This window comes from Ochlerotatus camptorhynchus, unplaced genomic scaffold (genome assembly GCF_037179485.1).
Source record: "Ochlerotatus camptorhynchus isolate MF236.1 unplaced genomic scaffold, CSIRO-AGI_Acam_v1.1 ptg000303l, whole genome shotgun sequence".
Lineage (NCBI taxonomy): Eukaryota > Metazoa > Arthropoda > Insecta > Diptera > Culicidae > Ochlerotatus > Ochlerotatus camptorhynchus.
In genome coordinates this window covers 714,126-733,542 of record NW_027040791.1, presented here as the reverse complement: position 1 = coordinate 733,542, position 19,417 = coordinate 714,126, and the positions used below count along the sequence as shown (strand labels likewise).

Here is a 19,417-nt window from a genome sequence, read left to right as displayed (position 1 = left end):
CATGATATGTTCATAATCTAATTTTCTATGCAACTCCTATACATTCGTATTTTTATTTCTATCAATAGAAAATTAATCACTTTCTCAAATGTCTATTAATGCAAATATAATTCTGAGCTGTTTTTTATCAATTGATAACTGTTTTACGCAGAAAATGTATCGTCTATATTTTACTCTGATCCTATGTAACCAAACGAATGATTGACGCAAAATCATTAAAATCTTCAGATGAACCCGGAGGTGAATGAAACTTTACCTTCTCAGATTGTTTCAAAACCACTCACTGGAAACGTATTTCGTGCCATCTATTCTGTTATTGTTATTTCACATTTACGTAAATTTGCATTTGAAATGTATTTCACTCCATTTCGGATCCCACCGATACACAGCTCTGTCGATGATGGTAGCATACTGTCTTTAAACTTTGTATTATATACTGGGCAAGAGATTGTCCTACCAATACTTGGTTAGAATTAATACATCCCCTCCGTCTCATTCATTACACACCTGGCCTCGTGCGGTTGCTTATTCTGATTGTGTGACGGTCTTACAACTAGGAGCTAGGAGGACTGTATAAATGTACATAAGCCGTAAGGGAGGAAGTCGCGTGAAAAGGGACTCGTTTGCCGTTTCCTGACTGGTACACAGAAAATGCCAACAGGAACAGGAAAGTTACCATTATCAAATGAAGCAAACGCGACACTGTGAGCCGAGAAAAAAAAATAGACCACTCTGCAAGAAATACTGATACACAGTCGGTCGGTTCCAGCTCAGAGTACGACAACGTCGTAATCCTTCTAATACCCAGCCAAAACGACAAGATGCATAGAATGGTGTAGTGAAATGGTAGAAAAAAAAATTGACTTACCTATTTTTGGCCGCCGCAGCTCGATCCCGCTGGCGTCTATTTTTAAACCAATTTCCCACCTGTGTCGGTGTGAGACCGGTGGCCTGCGCCAGTTCCCGCTTCTTGGTTGGATTCGGATATGGATCCTGTAGGTACCACTCTCTTAGCAGACTTCGCGTTCGCTCTTTGAAGCAGTGAGTCTTCTGCTCGCCGTCCCAGATTGTCCGGGGTAGCGGAAATTTTTTCCGGACACGGTACTTATCGACTGGTCCTTCGGTTGGCCGCGGTGAGGTTGAGTGGAAAATGAAAAGAACGACACAGAAAAAAACAGGGTTAGGAAAAGTGAAAATTTACTTTTTTTTATTTAGCTGAGTTGATGGCTTTTCAACATCTGCAGACGCGCTTTCAGGACGTGACGACCGATGGGAAATTGTGTAGATTAATCTATTAGACTGCGGAACAGTGGTACCCTTGATATTTGTAAGCCATACAAATTTATGGAATCGAGTTTGATAAATTAGATGAAACAAAGTGCTACAGAAACCGATGGTTCCGTTCAATATTGTATTTATTAAAGGTTTATTACTAGAAATTCTGATATGATGGTTTACAGACTTAGTGACAAGATTTTGTAGGACTGTGAACAACTTCGAGAGAATGGAGAGTAATTTCCATTAAATTCTACTATCTGTATCACTTATCCTTGACAGGTACGCGTAGCATCATCATCATCATTTCGTCCTTGAGTATCCAGTACTAAAACTCGGCTAGAAAACTATACACTAGAGAAGTCTGCACATTGTGGAGCCAATACGCGTATCTATAAAAGTAAGCGATATGGAAATTACCAATTCTTCTCTCCAGTATAGACACCAAAATTCATAACGACAGGTAGGAGATGCCTAGATAAGCTACGTCATAAAGGCGGTTGTGCAACATTACCCCGAATGGCCACTTCTCCGAAAGATGTTCTGTCTCCATTTGAATGCCGCTCGTAGTGTAATTCGGGGTGATGGCGTTCAGCGAGAGGCATTCGGGGTAACGGTATTCGGAGAACATGAAATTAGAGTGAAAAAACTACAGCAACAGATTAAAAATGGTAAATCATATGTTGAAAGATTTGCTTTAAGTTCATTTTCCAAGCGGATGAAGATGGTTGTGTATAAAAAATGTACCCCGGCTACGACAACTTTAACCGAACTGAACTTGCAGCACCGTCGTGTGTCGGTGTCAAGGTGGGATTAATTTCAAACAAATAACGCCGACACTTACAACTATCGTGTGTTGTTTATCTGAAAGCCACATCGGAGCCTTGCTGTCTATTAGGGACTGCTGTTTTTGTCTGTCCCGCTCTCTCGATTCATTATTCCCCACCTCCCATAAAGCCATTACGAGTGGCACCACCTGTAAGACACGGCAACAGCAGAAAAAAGAGGTGCAAAAACATATGCTAATAATTATGGTCCCATCAACTGGTATGTACATACACCTACAAAATAAGATAGGTGAGAAGCGTGCAATTTTAGAAACTAATCTAACGATGCGTCATCGTAATATCTGTATAGGATGTACTTTCGATTTCAATTGATTGGGTACCTTTTTATACAGAAGCATAAAGTGATGATATTAAGCACTCATGGAAATCACCATTTCCGTGAACATTAAACAGTGTAAATTTGTGATAAATATAATGAACAGATATTTACATCATGGATCGTTTATATTTATGAAAAGTATTCGGAAAATCATTCTCATGGATGAGACCCCTACTGAGAGAATTAGCTCGCATGCGAATCTTCAAACTAAAACTCACGCTTGAGATTCTCATGCATTTTCACGCACTCACAATCACAGCGTCACAAATTCATTCTAAGCAGTGAATCAAGAAGTGGAGAAAGATATAGACAATATTGCATGCTAACATTGTCCCAATAATTTCAAGTTGCAACAGAAAATGATCGAAATGATGGAATGACAAAAAAAATCCACATTTCATTGTGAATATCGTCGTTTGTGCATGTTCTGACAAAAACTGCAAGCAACATTGTCTTGTTGCGTGACGCTAGTAATCGTGCTTTGTTATTAGGCTCGTTTGTCGTATGCTAAAATTAAGATAGTTTGAGTACCAGATCTACTCTGAGTTGCTTTAACGCACCGACTAATACGTTATAGCTCGAAGTTTAATCGATGTTCATCGATCTTTTCTCTGATTTCTGTATAAATATACATCTCATATTTCTAGATGATTTGTTCAAAAGGTCCGCGATATTTTTGTGACATAGTTTGATGAGATTCTGATCTGAACACTAAAAACATCCATGCAATTTAAGTGTAGAATTTTAGACTGACATATACGAGCGTCAATAATGACATAAAATTCAGGTCAATCAATCGGATTCTTCCCCCAGGAACATATTTTCGGTCTCGGGACACTTAATTTTACATGACCTATTTTGGACAAGTAAATATTTTCAAATGTGTATTTGCGCATCGAGACGTGACATTTCGCTCAACTGCTGTTTGATATTATCGGCGATATTCTGTTTTTTTTTTAAACTGAATAACAGATAACAATGTTATGAAAAAACGGCATGGGGTAACTGGAGCTAAGTAAAATGTTCTTATAGTATTCATCGATCATTATAAACTAATAATTAAACATAACATAGAAGGTCCGGGCAATCGATGTTGTTACTCAGGACGTCAAATACGAGCAATCGCTGAATCTGAAGGCGTCTTGCTGCTAGTAACTCAAGGCCAAAATGTTGAAAATGATTGTACTGATGACGGATTATTCATAAACATGGTATCGCCTTTTTCTGATGAAATTTCAGCCACACCAACAGTAGGTAAATTGAAAATTTCCAGGCCCTCTGGAGTGCGTTCAGTTTACAGGAATCCCCCGAATAGTACTGTGGGTGGTGAAGTACAGTATTTCTCGGCGGTCCTCCAACCAATTCCGCTCCTACACTAATCACATATAAAAGCTCAACTGGTTGGAGGATCACCAAGAAATAGCGATGAGAGGATTGCACCACCCACCGTGCTATTTGGAGGATTCCTGCAAACTGAACACACTCCAGAGAGGCTGGAAATTGGAAATGTATCTAGGGGAATTTACGTATTCTCATCAATCTAAGCAGCGTCTGCACTTCTACTAGCATTTTCTCAGCGTGACGCACATATATGATGTGTCTGTTTGTTTACATTCATCTGCTGCTTGCTTCTCTATCCATTCCAATCGACAGAATTTTTCAAAACGTTTTGAAAGCGTTTTTACAACGCTCCAAACTTCTCAGGTGAGTGTGACTATTGTCGGCAGTCTCTTTTTCTTCGGCAACCTTCCCATTAGAACTGCGTGTTAACCAGCTGTTCTATTATCGGCAACTCGAAATCAACCTCATTTTGTAGTGCGTATGCTTTATTTGAAGAAAAATGTAGCATTACTGGATTGCTCGATCGTTCAAATATAATCAGATTGAAGCTGAATGGCTATACAATCGTTTGGACACATTCAGGGAAGTGCGTTGATAGGAAAACATAGTGAAATTAACGTTTAAATTTTGGTTGCCGAAAACAGTCAATGGGTGCCGAAGCCAACATTTACCCTACTGTTGCTGTGGTGGAAATTCCATCATAAATAGAACAAACTGTCCTGCCGATACCATGTTTATGAATTATCCATCACCAGTACAATCATTTTGAACATTTTTTTTAATCTTTAGAGTCTTGTAAAACTACAGCAAAAAGTCAAGAATCTTTGATAAGTGCCTTCAATTGTCTTTGCCCGTAATAACGTCTTTTAATTTATGTCCACTACCTTGAGCTGAACACGAAGACACGGAAGCACAAACCCAAACATAATATAGGGCCGAATCCTGGTAGAAACATATACATGTCCCGTATTGTAAACTTCCATTAAGCTTGGGATCTGGAATCTTACAATTTCTTTCTCAATTTCATATTTAAATCAGGAGACTAGTAGTGTTCGAAAATAGATGAATTCTTCTCAAGTATTCCACCAAACGGCAATCGGCCAAAATGCGTTCGGCCAAATGAGGTTCGACTAAACAGCGTTCAGCCAAACGTTATTCGGCCAAACGTGATTCGGCCAAACGTGATTCGGCCAAACGGCAATTGGCCAAATGGCCGGACACCAAATCATCGTGATGCCATATTTTCAAAAGGACAGATAAGGCAAGTCCTAGAATCAGCGTCACATTTCAAATGGTTGCACAAAGTTTGTTTCTTCTGGTGATTATTGATAATATAAATGGTGATGATGATGGTCTCACTTCTCCCAAGGCAATCCTAGCATCCTGATAATCCTAAAATCATCTTCAAGAAAAACGCAATAAAACTACCCCTTCACTATTGAATATTTCTTGATGCCCCCAAAATTGGTACAAATGTTATAATTTGTCATCCAAAAACATAATTTTGCCTTTTAATTCTTCTAAAACATCACCAATTTATGTGATTTTTTGGGCGATACCCTGGCTCTAAAAGAACTTCCAAAAAAGTTCCAAAACAATGAGTTTTACTCTACATGTGAAAAAGCTTTAAGGGGAGGTTCATTTGGATTTGGCCGAAAATCGTGCAAACTTTGCGATTTTTTTCTGGGAAAACGAAAAGACATACAAAGTTGTGCTATTGAGTTTTAATGCGTTATACATTGATGGCTAGAATATATTTTTTGTTTTTGAAAAATTCAAAATGGCGGCTTCAAAATGGCGGCTTCAAAATGGCGGATCTCGTCGGCCTCTGCGCACGAAACAATGTCTCCTGCTGTCAATTGTAGGGCCTTCCGTGGTAAACTGAAATGAGTAACTGTCATATATTACGAAAATAAATAAAAATTCCTACGGCATATACCTAACATAAACAAATTTTTAACGAAAAAAACCTAACTTTTTGGACATTAAAAAAATAAGTTAATATTTTCTCATTTTTTTTTTTACTTTGATCTCGTTTAAAAATTATTAAAAAAAATGTCATGCCTATAATAGGTATAAGCCGTAAAGAAAGGAATTCACTTTAAAACTATGTTTGAATGAAGCGAATCGGATGAATAGAACAAGACTTATCATTGACAAGAGTTCTCAAAACATGGTTCCGAGAAAAACGCGTTTAAAGTTTTTGGCGTAACATGGGTCCGTTCGAGACGCTCTAACTCGAAAAATACTTTTTGTATCGGAATATCCTTTGACACATATATTCTACACATGTTAAAACTACAAAACTTTATGTAAAAAAAATCGATTTTATCGACAAAATCTAAATGAACCTCCCCTTAAGCGTCCACCAAAAATATTCACTTTGACTTGGTCTTGAATTACTTCTTTCGGTGATTTTTAGAAATTCAAGGCACGCCCCCGCAAACCAACATAACAACCAGGCATAGGAAGTCTTCCCCTATTTCGATGGTGATGTTGATTTGCGTGGACGAGGCTTAACTTTCTATAAATTATCGAAAGAAGTCATTGTTTACCAAAAGTGTTACGACCTAATTTCAGTACTATTTTTTACGTTTTTAAGAGCAATTTTTGCAGTTTTTTTGCTATTTGAAAAAAAAATCTGGCATTTCTAAGGCCAGCTCTTGGCGTTTCAAAATGTTTGTGATTGCAGGTTGTTTTGGCATTTTTTATATTTTTTTTTTGTATTTGTATGATAACTTAGAAGGTTTACCTAGGTAACATTCAAGTTTTATGAAGGTTGTAAAGCATTCTTCAAGTCTAAACCATGTTCTACAAGAGTGTGTATTTTGGATTTTCTAAGGCCATTTCTTGACGTTTTAGAATAGCTTTGGCGATCATATGACATTTTATATGTTTCAGGAAGTTTCGAAGTTTTAGGTCATGATGGCGTTTTCAAATTTGTTTAGAGATTTTTAAGCCGTAATCCAATTTAAAACCATTTTGGCGTTCGGAGTTTAGCAAAAGCCCCGAATGTTTAAGATAATCCGAAGTATTTTCAAACATTATATACTTGTACTTTATTTTGGATTTACTGACTATTTTGTATTTTTAATTGACGCTTCAACGGCAAGTTTTGATCTGATTTGACATTTCAGCGCCATTTTGTCAATTTTAATATCGTTTTCTAGTTGTTTGACTGTTTTAGAAATTTTAAGCTATTTTGGCGTTCTAAGGCTATTCACCTAGTTTTTAGGCTATTGTTTATTTTAAAGGCTGCTTTAGCTGACCATTCAGCGCTCTGAAGATCATTTTAACGTATGTCTTTAATGATGGTGGGTCGCATGTTTATGGAACGTTTAAAAGTGGGTTGCAACCAATACAAGTTTGAGAACGGCTGCATTAACGTTTAACAGCAGTACATTCAATATTTGGGAATCAAATAATTTTTAACTGATTTTAAAAGGTTGAGTCATCGGATGAAGTTATCGCAAGCTGCACGCAAATCGTCTAATCGTATAGCATTATAAATTTTGTCAACTCTTTAAAACTGTTGTAAGCCATACATTTTCAAGTTGCTAAATTCCTTACATTTTGAATATGTGATCAATCTGACAAATAGAAAAAAAAAGTCTTCTGGCAATCATACTTATATGGTTTTTGTAGTTCCTCGATTTGTATCAAAATGTTCCTTTTTTAAATTATTCATTTCGTTGATTTTGGACCACCGTGAGCCATCTTTATGACATAGATATTATTAATAATTAATCTTTATTTTCAATTGTGGTCACAAGGAGGAAAAATAAATTACTTTCAAAATCCGTTCGGTTTTGGCACGGTGTCAAAATTGAACCCCGGGCCAAAAACGTACGATGTTGTGGTTTTATTGCCAAAATCGAACCGTTCCAAAATCTAACGGGTACTGTAATTGGTTTCTTATCTTCTCTGCACATGCTACTTTCGGGTAATATAATACAGTACCGTAATCCGGGGGCAAAGTGATCACTGGGGTGAAATTGATCATTTTAGTTTTAAGTTATCACGTAGAAAATTTTCAACATAGATTTCAAGATAAATGTTGATAGCTCGTCATGACGAGAAAAATTTCAATTTTATTTTACTGATGTTCAATATCATTCAATAGCAGCATTCAAACAAACGGTCATAGGATTCCAGCAATAGATATCGTTAACTAGAAAGTGGTATTTTTCAATAAACTCAATGAATATGAATTATTAGAAAAATTACCGTAAATTGTATTGAATAATGAGAAATCAATGGTTTTCGGCGAAATTTACAGTGATTTTTAAATAAAGTGCCTACCTTTAGGTGCAACTATACTCTGAGAAATATTTTTTTGGAATTTCTATTGAACATACACTTCACACTAGGATAGTATCTGATTCGGATTCAGGGATAATAACAGTTATTAAAAATGTACTCCAAAGTAAATTAAGGGACTGATCAATTTCACCCCATATCGATATTTTCAAATTTGATATTTCAATAATATCCTAAAAATAAACAAAACACTCTATATAATAAGTAATCATGCAGAACGATAGAGCCCTCATTTTAATACCATTAGTTTGTCAATTTCGTTTAATGTGGACATTTATTTATATACTTACATCATCACATCATTTTTTTTTTCATATCAACGATCGAGCATCTTTTCGCAGAATCAAAATGTTCGTGCAAAATGTCCACAAGTTGATCTTATAGAACCTGTTCAATATATGCAAAGATCTCAATTTATCAGTTATTATTAATGGTATTAAAATATTTCAAAAATCTCCAAACGACTACATTACCTAATCTGTATATTCCGGATAACGCATAAATCATGTTCAAACTGTAAGAGAATCTTGCATCTCTCAGGAGACAAACGAATTCAAAATGCATAATGGAAAAATCGTTCCAGTCAATGGTGAGCAATTTCAGTAAGACAACGAATCTTTTTTTTTTACTGATGCATACGATGCTAAAATGTGCGTCATTTCTGAAGCTTACGTTTGTTTTGAAATCGTCATTTTCGTTCGATAAATGTGATTATGAGAAATATTTTTTTGGAATTTCTATTGAACATACACTTCACACTAGGATAGTATCTGATTCGGATTCAGGGATAATAACAGTTATTAAAAATGTACTCCAAAGTAAATTAAGGGACTGATCAATTTCACCCCATATCGATATTTTCAAATTTGATATTTCAATAATATCCTAAAAATAAACAAAACACTCTATATAATAAGTAATCATGCAGAACGATAGAGCCCTCATTTTAATACCATTAGTTTGTCAATTTCGTTTAATGTGGACATTTATTTATATACTTACATCATCACATCATATATTTTGCCTCTAGATTACGTTAGCACTTTTTGTTTCCCTTTTGGGAACATTTTTACTGAGTTATTCATTCAGGTAGCAATGGTAGCACTTACAACAGAGTTCAACGATCGAGCATCTTTTCGCAGAATCAAAATGTTCGTGCAAAATGTCCACAAGTTGATCTTATAGAACCTGTTCAATATATGCAAAGATCTCAATTTATCAGTTATTATTAATGGTATTAAAATATTTCAAAAATCTCCAAACGACTACATTACCTAATCTGTATATTCCGGATAACGCATAAATCATGTTCAAACTGTAAGAGAATCTTGCATCTCTCAGGAGACAAACGAATTCAAAATGCATAATGGAAAAATCGTTCCAGTCAATGGTGAGCAATTTCAGTAAGACAACGAATCTTTTTTTTTTACTGATGCATACGATGCTAAAATGTGCGTCATTTCTGAAGCTTACGTTTGTTTTGAAATCGTCATTTTCGTTCGATAAATGTGATTTCAACCGTAATTGTACATTCGTCTCGGAGAAATTGTATGCCAATATTGATAGTCGTTACGATCATTGCTCGGCAATCATTTTCCTCAACAAAATTGCCCGTGGAAAGCGTGCTGCTGTTTTTGTCACCCTTTTGAGCTTACCTAACGGTCGTCCACGTAGTTTTTCTGCCTCATGGTAGTGCGCTTCGAGCCACATCGCCTGTAATTTTCCATGTGACGTTTTAGTGAACTTGTGTCGCTCTAGTATCGTGTACAGTTCCCTGCAAATGAACAACAAAAAAGCAAATATACACTCATAAGTACAGAAAAAATGCATTCAATAGAAATAGGAGCATTAGAAAACCAATATCAATCTCGATCAGCACAGGAAACGTATCAGCTTTGTTTGGAAATGTGCAATTTGCGAATCAGACGATGGGGCAAAAAATAGTTAATTGTAAACTCCCACCAGGGCAATGTATGGGCAGCCCCAGCAGCCAGTGGTCAGTTGTTATACATGTATATAGTAAAGGTAGAGCTCAAATCATGCTTGAACGTGACCTAGTCTTCTAACACTGAATTCAGACGAGAGCAAATTATTTTAATAAGCGCGTTTTCCTTCTGCACATAATCGTGCCAGCCAAACGTAAACGATCGCTCTCCCGATGATAAAAGTACAACCATTCAGCCAATTGTACAACTGCCAGGCGTCGAGCAAAATCGGCCAGCCAAAAAATCAACAATTGATCTATCTTGTACGCACGCAGGCAGCGAGGAAGGAAACCCACAAAATAGCACCACCACCAGCGAGCTTGCGTTTAACTAGCTATAAACTACAATTACTCGCAGCTTTTTCCCCACTTTTTTTTCAATATTTTTCTGCCAGCTGCCAGAAGCTTCCACGTTGTATCGTTGTTTTGCTAATAAAATTATTTGTCGAAAATTAAAAAGAGAAAATTTCCAAATTATCTACCGTGCACGCTAGATCATTATTACAAATTTTACTGTTTATTCTTCTCGACCAAACAGCTAGCAGTCAGGCTCAGCAAGAAACTATCAATTCGTTACAAAATACCTACACAGTGTCGATCGGTTATGCGCGCCTCACAAAACCCATCGCGGACGAACCAGTTCGAAACGTTAATGGCGGTTTTTTTTTGTCCGCGCCAAAAGGTAATTTATTGATTTTATACTGCACACGTGGTTTTGCTCTAACGTCTAACAAGCCTCGTTTGGAAGCGTTTACGCCGTTCGTTAGGCTAAGTTTTCCTCTACGCACTCAATTTTGGCCAAATTGGAGCACGAATCGCAGGCAATGACAGCCATTATAGCGTACCCCGCCGTGAATCAGCAACAGCTGGTCCATTTATCTCTTTGATTAGATGATTTTTCTCACAATTAGAGCAAGAATAATTGTGTTATATTGATAATTTCGAACCAATTGCATATTGGATGTGGAAAGTTTGTGGAAGAGGCGCCAGCTTTGCCCACACGCAGGTCGTATTGTGAGCTGTCAATAATGTTAAACAAAGGTAATAAGCGTTAATAAGGTATAATAGGTAATAAGGTTTTGCCAATTGATTTATGAAAAAAAAAATATACCTAATATTTCGTTAGATTTTTTTTTTTTTTTGCAATGTTAAATTCAATTTGCATTCTTAACATATTTTGTATGAGTATGTGTATTTGAGTTCTAATTTATTTTGAAAAATTATCCAGGACCAGTATTTTAGAAAAATATTCGTAGTTATAAAATCTGGCTGATTTCTCAAAGTGGCAGAATTTTGAGATGATTTAATCTGGATCTTTGAATCATGCTCTAAAATTTGTCCAAGTCTGAGATCGCGAAATGTTTGCGGAGTAGCTAATTTAAAAATTTGGTGTGCTTAGTAGGACGGAAAGTACATCAAAAACTCTATACAAATAAACAAATCGTATACAATGCACCCTACTAAGCACAAACCACGCTTTACCTCTTCTTTTTTTAACGGGTTTGAACAAAAAATGAATATTTTCATCAAATATGGCTTCTAAATTTATTCACCTTTCCATACGTACCGTTGGATTTTATAAATAGTCGCAAATTGTCGAGATATGGTTTAAAATCATATATTGCTTCTTGAATCTAAATTCGTTCTACGAGTTCCAATTCCGTCCTAACACATTGAAACGCCATTAGATTTTCTTCGTCTTACGGATAAACGTAGAAAAAGGAGATTCGCTAGGAGCGCTTCTTTTTTTTTTTTTTTTTGACAACAATGAGCGTAAATATTTATACAATGCGCTCGGAACAAACCTATTATTGATTTGTGCATGGTGAAATCATTGATATTATTGATCTTTTCTGATCGATAGAACGGAAATGGGCGATTACGACAAAGTAGTGCTACGTACAAAAGTTGAGGCCCTATATGTGCAAATTTTAATTTCTTTTTAAACTAGTCGATTTGACATTATATATGACGTAATCTACAATAACAAATTAAATACGCCGACGCCAGTGACTACAATTGTGGCAGTTGATTTAAGCGATTTGGAGCAATCGACCACATCCGATTATCCTGCATTCCTTGCTGTAGGATCACTTCATTCGGAAAATTTCAAACAAGTTGTACACCAGACTGTTACACCAAACGAGACAGGGCTGCTTGCTACGGGTTCCCCTAGACTGATTTGGTGAGATTGTTCTTTTTTTAAACTTTTATCTATTTAAACTTCCTTTCCATGAACCGTATGTAACATCTTCCATTATTTTTTTATTTCATCTTTTATTTCTTTACATTATAAGTCAATCAGTATTCTTAAAATCTTCACCAAAATAAGGGATAATGTAAATTGAGGAGCTAAGTGCCTACCGCTTTTGCTTACTGAGTAGAAAATCGTGGGTTTACTCCCAGGCTCCTAAAAAACAATTACCATGGTCACATCACCTTCTTAAGCGAATCCTGACCCATGTCCTACCCAACTATCTAACTCCGTAGCATCTATGGGGGCGTCGGTGAGTCGCTGGTCTCCCGTTAAGTAGATGTTACATCAACAATATCCTTCCTTTCCCCAGTAACAGGGTTGGTAATGGTAATTGTTATGCTTTATCTGTTCTGAACAGTTGGAGGCGAACCAGCCTAAGGCTGAAAGCCTCCTAAATAAAGCTAAATTAATTAACTGTTCTGAACTCTGATTGGAGAGCTATTCACTCCCAAATAGTTTTCAATGATACATGATACTGTCCAGTATGCAAACTACGAATTACTCTATTACAAACGCAACGCAACGCAATAAATTTAATTTGAAAAGTCTTACGATGTAATCCGATTTAATTTGTGAAAAAAATCATCGCATAAAAGTCGAAAATTTGCATTCTATACAATTTAACGCTTTGATGGCTATATGGTGAATATTAGTAATATCTTTTTTTTCCCCGGTGACTTCATCTTTCTGAAGAGGACTAGGCCTGGCACTTTGCTATGTTTATGCTATGGACCAAGATTTTAATTTATTATGTTGTGATTCTATTTTCGATTATTTTGTGTATGGTTCGCTTTTTAATATTGTACAGGGTGATTAAGAATAACTGTCACCGATTTCACAAATATGCAATTCTCAATGGGTAAAATGGGTATATGTTCAAGTATTTTTGTTTTAAGTGTGTACAAATATCAGCTTGTATTGGTAGTAGAATTTGAAATTTCATTCGTTTGTGATTTCAAGCAGCCATTGACGTCAAAATGGAGCATGGCATATATCTGTAAAAAAATCGTGTGTTATCTTTTAGAAACTGAAATCTCTTCGAAAGAATGTAACATTTATTTTTGCATCATTATAGAGGTACAAAGGAACCATACTTGGAAATTCAATATCAGAGCTTAAACGCATCACCAGGACTCAAAAAGTGCTGGAACTAAAGCGTGCGTGCCAGCTGTGGTTAATTTTCATGACAAATGTGGCTGATAATTAAGGTAAAGCGAGAGAGATTTGAAATAAACTATGCTTAGTTGAAGGTTATATATGTACAATATCTGGAATATAATGATATCAAAAATTCATGCAAGCGTTCAATCGTTATGACCATTTTTAAAAGGGACAGTTATTCCGAATCACCCTGTATATGTTGTGTGAAAAGATATGGGGCTTTTGCGCCTGCTGTAGCTGGTTCATTCAGGATTTTCCCCATCGAAACTTCATTAAGACTGTTAGTCAGATGAAGATGATATACTAAATAAATAAATTATTAATATGCAATCAACTTTGATCATAACCAGGCCAAATTGAATTTTAGACTTATAGACTTTAGAAAGATCAATTTTACAATAACGTTGGGTTTAGGTCATAGATTAACATTGACTGCTGTTTACAAATGTAAGTACTAGAACACTAAGAAATAAGTTAACTCAAATGCTTTAACCGCATATATCAGAGATTTCGCGTATTGAGAGAATAATAAAGTAATCGAGTACAATAAACTCAGGGGAAAACAATACCTTAAAAAAGTTAAAAGTTATTAATTGTCACTTACCTCTACTTTTACTTATTTCCTAAACTATTCCTCTCCTTGCTAATCTGCTCGCGTTTTCTTATTGAAGTTCAAGACTAAATAGGAATATTTATTCAACTAAAGGTTACCCGAGCAAAGTCGGTTAACAAAATGAAAGCAAATCGATACTAAAGTTTCAATTGTCGCGACAGAAGTCTGATTTCATATTGTGTTTTCATTATGCAGTCAAGACATTCTAAATCAAAGCAACTTAGCTTGAAGTTCTGCTGTTATTTTTTGTTAAAAATTTGATTTAAGTTCATCTGTCGTTGAACTAACGATTATTGTTTATTTGTTTTGTTTAATATATTTGAGGTCATTCATGACTAAGCCGAGGTGAGATTTGAGATCAAGTCTTTCAGCGTGAAAAGCATGGATGCTAACCATTTACGCCAGGCCCGTATTCAGTTAAACATTATGAATGCAAAATCAGTAATCGAATTGATTTCATTAAAAGCAGGATTAGTGGTCCGTTTACTTCAATAGTGTAAAATGCTGCTCTCATTTTTGCTGTGTTAACTATTAAGTCAACCAAAATGAGATCAAATGGAGTATTCAAAATAATTTACATCATAACAGCAAATTCTGATTGCAATTTGATCTCTAACTTTGCTCGGGTAGTTGCCTCCCTAAGTGGACCCCCCGCATCCTAGTTCTTTTGTTAATCTACTTAATGTTATTAGACTTTATGAAGTTTCTTATTTAAGTTCATTTGATGATTATAATATCTCATTAGTCTAATTTAATAAATTATTGAGATCTCTAATTCACCTAATCAATCATAACCCATGCTTTATTAAGTACCTGCACTTGTGCTTGTAATCTAAAATTAAACGTGTTTCAAGTACTTTTGATGTTGACCTATACCTATTTATTATATCTTAGTTCGACCCAGGTGACACCTTCAAGTGACTAAAATGCTTCATTTTGAAGTTAGTTTCCTAGCTGATTTTTAAATTATAGGGTATATGCTCCAACTATGCTCACACGCTTTCACTATATCGCACCACAAAAATACGTATGAGTATGTCACAATAGAAGCACGCCACAGTGGAAATCCCGAGCAATGGTTCAAATATTTATCCCAAATCAAAATGAAGCACATATAAGATTAGTTACAATACCATGTACAAAAATGGTGTTTAACATTGTTCCCTGAGTAATATCTCAATGAAATCAACAATGAAAGCTTGTCACGCAAATAGAAGGAGCACTGTTGGGCACTTTCTGAAATATTTCAATAGCATAATTTCCTTGCAAACCCAAATAAATCCATCTGCGTAAAAATAAATAAAATAAGAGTGATTTGCGGCAAAACCCGCCAGTATCGTACCCAACTTCAGTGCCTATACGCAAGCGTACTACAACGCGGTTCTCAAACAAAAGAGTAACAAGTGTGATACTATAACTGCTAGACTACACACTTAGAAATAACTAATTTTACACGTGACGGAATCCGTCTTTGACATAAAAGTTAAGACGTAAACAAACATATCATGTAATATTTAGTGCTTTGAAACTGAAAATTTCGTTGTTCGATGAAAAGTACGTTTGATTGAGCTATATTTCGCGTCTGTTATGACTCAAATTTATGTCAAAATTGACGCTCGTATATGTCACTTTCAGAGCACCTATATTTACCTGATTTTTTTCTAAGTGTGTAGATCATTGGTTCTCTCATGCAGTGGTTCATCAAAGAGGGGACGCCTATTAATCCCCATTGCATGGGCTTAAACCTACCGTCTCCAACACTCCACTACAACACAAGGTGCAGAAACTAGCCAAGGGGAGGGATTTTAATTTGATGTTGACATCTAAATTTTATTTTGATTTGCTATCATTTTGTTGCTGGACTTTGCTCGGGATAGTCATTCTACGTCAATCTACCATTTTACAAGACGATTCACCATATGATTTTTCAGTTACAAGAACGACAGTAGGTAGTAACCTAACCATTGTGAGATGCAAAATCATTATCATCAGTTCTTTCTGGCTAAATAACTTCTGCCATTTTGTAAAATCAACTATTTTAAAAACATCTTGCCCCCTCAATAATTTCTTGAAGTTGTCGCTTCTGCACGATGGTGTTGTTGATTTTTTTTTTTTATTATTATTATAGTCACTTTAACACTCTTGGGTCATTCGTGACTTGTCAGGGGGTGAGATTTGAACTCGTGACTTTGGCGTGAGAGGTATGGATGTTAACCACTACGCCGGGGTCGCCCCCGGTGTTGTTGAATTACAAGCAGGGAATTTCAAGCTTTACTTACAAAAGCAGTTAGGCCCTGTTCTGTTGTTGGTCGAGACTTCTTATAGAACATTTTATGTCTAATATACAAATATTGAGGAATTTCACGAAAAAGCATTCGATTTTCTTGTAATGTTGGTCCCAAAATCAGGCGATTTGAATTTGTTGCAATTGTGTTAATACATTTATTACACCATTTTGTTAAAAGAAAGCAATCAATTGTATTTTATAATAAAGTAGGAAGTTGCCGCAGGTCATAGAAAATAAGATAACTATTAGAGCTTACACATTCTCCACATCCACACCTGCAAAATATAAAATATCTGTTTTCAATATTTGTGAGTTCAAGGAAGTGGGTCGCAGTCAATGAAAGTTTGCTTTAGACTAATCACATACATTGAGCGAATAAATCTACGATTATTTTATAGATTTTTAAAACAAAATATTGTTTGGACTGTTAGATGAAAAATAGGACAAGGTAATCGTAATGTAAACTCACTATGATTTCAATTATCGCAAAACAAGTCTGATATAATATTCTGCTTTCATTATGCACTCAAGAGTCCGTTAACGGGAACTTAATTAAATTTCCCCTGTCATTGAACTAATGATTATCGTTCGTTTGATTTATTTAACACATTTTAGGTAGCTGACCGATGAAAACGATGTTTAAAGAATTCATGTATCTTTAAAGTTACATAGCCAGTTCCCGAGGGGAACGCAGATCTACATTTAGTGTCATGAAATGAATGTTTTAAAAACTTAATAAATATAATAATACTGAACTAAATTTATTCAACATGTAATAAATGTTATAAAAAGTAATAAATGTAATTGAAATGAAAACTGTAATAAAGGTAATAACAAAGTAATAACAGTAATTAATTATAGGTTGCATCATGGTCTGCGTGCCCTTCGGGAGTTCCTGTATAAGATAATACAAACGCAGCATCAAATTATGATTTTCCCGCTGAGATATATCCAATCCACTCTCCCCTACAAATAACTCCCGATTTTAGCTGAAAGGACAGTCAATTTACAGCAATTCAGCACCAGAGCATTTCCACGCCATCTGACAAATCGATCAGATTTTTATGAAACATTGCATAATTGTTCGCTATGGGTAATCATTCGATTGTGTGCTAGAATCCAGCCATTTTGATTCTCGCCTCATTTTGAAAAGGGAGTATTCTAACGGTTCTTAAAAAATAGCTGTTCATAAACCAAGTAGACATTTTTAGGGGGGTGTTGATGAGTATCCGGTCCATAGATTGTCTATGCGGTGGTCAAAAACATCTCAAAAACGGTCCACGTAGTTTAAGAACAGTCCCTTATTCATAGCACGGAAACTTTTGAGACAAAGTTGTAGGATAATTGATCGGTAGCAACTGAATTTCCATTTTAAATTTCCAGGATTTAACACGGTTTTCCTGGTCAACAATTTAAAAAAATCCAGTTTTATAAATCTTGTTTTAAGAAAAGAAATTAAAATTTATATAATAAATCACCAACGAAATGAGACAGGCTGTTCCATTTTTCAGGAATGTTCTCAAATCAGGCATAACTTTTGATAACGGCACAAAAGCTTTTGTAAACAAACTTTTTAAGGTCCTTTACACGCGAATCAAAGTACGCTCACGCAAACCAACAACATCATCGGATAGGGGCAACTCTCACCTTTTCGAAAGTGGTATTGGTTTGCGTGGGCGTACTTTGGTTCGCGTGTAAAAGGCCTTAAAAAGTTTGTTTACAAATGCTTTTGTGCCGTTATCAAATGTTACGCCTGTTCATTATTCGCCTTCTGTATGCCTCGCTAGACCATTTCCAAGCATCAACAAGTTTGATGCAATTTTCTGACGAATAATGATTTTCAGCAGGACGTCACCCCCGCATCATCTTGGAGCAAGTCAACGAATTCCAAGAGTCCAAGAGCAATTTATAGATTTTTCAGAATTTTTTTAAAATTTGATCGAACTATCACTGAACTCTGGAGTCCTTTTTCAATAGGTCCTATGTCCATTTGTCGATCAAAAAATCGATAAACTTGATTCGCTGTCTACCGCAAAACGGTGGATTTGCAATATTGATTCAAAGAATTAAAAGTTCAAAGGTTTAATAAAAGGTTGTACTTATCATTATTGCAAAAATACCACACTGGTCGCGGTAGAGAGCGAATCAAATTAATCGATTCGAGTTTCGATCGACAAATAGACAGAGGTCGTATTTCAAAATTAATCAAGGATTGCAGATAAATACCAATTTTTTATATTTTTTAGAGAATATTTTAAATTTATCGAACCTTAGCTAAAAAATAATAAAAATAATCATCTAGGGACTGGAGTGTGCAGAGCTGCTTGAAAAATGGGCAGACGGGGTAAAATGGGCAGATACTTGGTTCGTGGGGAAATCGTTAAATATCACTATTTCCATCATGCAACCCTTATTACTATCTTATTTCATGACGATGTAACATCTAATTCTTTTTTTATAAAACCATCAACTGGTGAAATATAAACAAAAAATGAGACGCCATTCTCAAAATGCGATCTGGTTTTATTTTTACAATGTCGAACATGAGAATTACACAAACAAAAAGAGTACGAACTGTTATAACCATCACCCATTTTCCAAAATGTAGGTCTTGAGCAATAAATTCACAACAAAAGATGTCAATAACTGGGTTCCTTAGGAGTATTTAGGTAAATGCATATTCGTAATCTGCATTAAAAATGGAACCTAAATTCAACATTTCATCAATTTTGGTTCACTGGAACTGTTTTAAATAAGTGCGATTACATTAGCAAAAATCACAATCATAGTGCCCCTCAGTGAGATTTTGTACGGGAGCGAGCAGACAATTTGTGACTTTAGTGTCAAACAGTGAATTTATTATTTTGCTTTAAATCTATATTTAAAAATCGAGATGAAAGTCTATAGGATCGAAAAACATATCATTGCCCTCAAAAAACGAAACTCTTTCAGAGTATGCATAATAACCGATGTATTTTTCAAAATAAAAGACCCCAATAGAGTTCTCTACCA

The 19,417-nt window shown here is 35.5% G+C and overlaps 1 protein-coding gene across 2 annotated transcripts in view; it reads right to left on the bottom strand.

The window, feature by feature from the left end:
- The window catches only part of Optix (optix), a 149,182-nt gene that overhangs the window by 124,580 nt on the left and 5,185 nt on the right, over positions 1-19,417 (bottom strand). Inside the window, exons 2-3 of one of the 2 annotated variants that reach the window (XM_065228813.1) lie at positions 9,759-9,877; positions 869-1,118 (exon numbers count right to left, since the gene is read on the bottom strand). In XM_065228813.1, coding sequence (XP_065084885.1) covers positions 869-1,118; positions 9,759-9,877 — 369 coding nt within the window. The remainder of the gene's footprint in view (positions 1-868; positions 1,119-9,758; positions 9,878-19,417) is intronic. The other variant, XM_065228814.1, reaches the window with a different exon arrangement.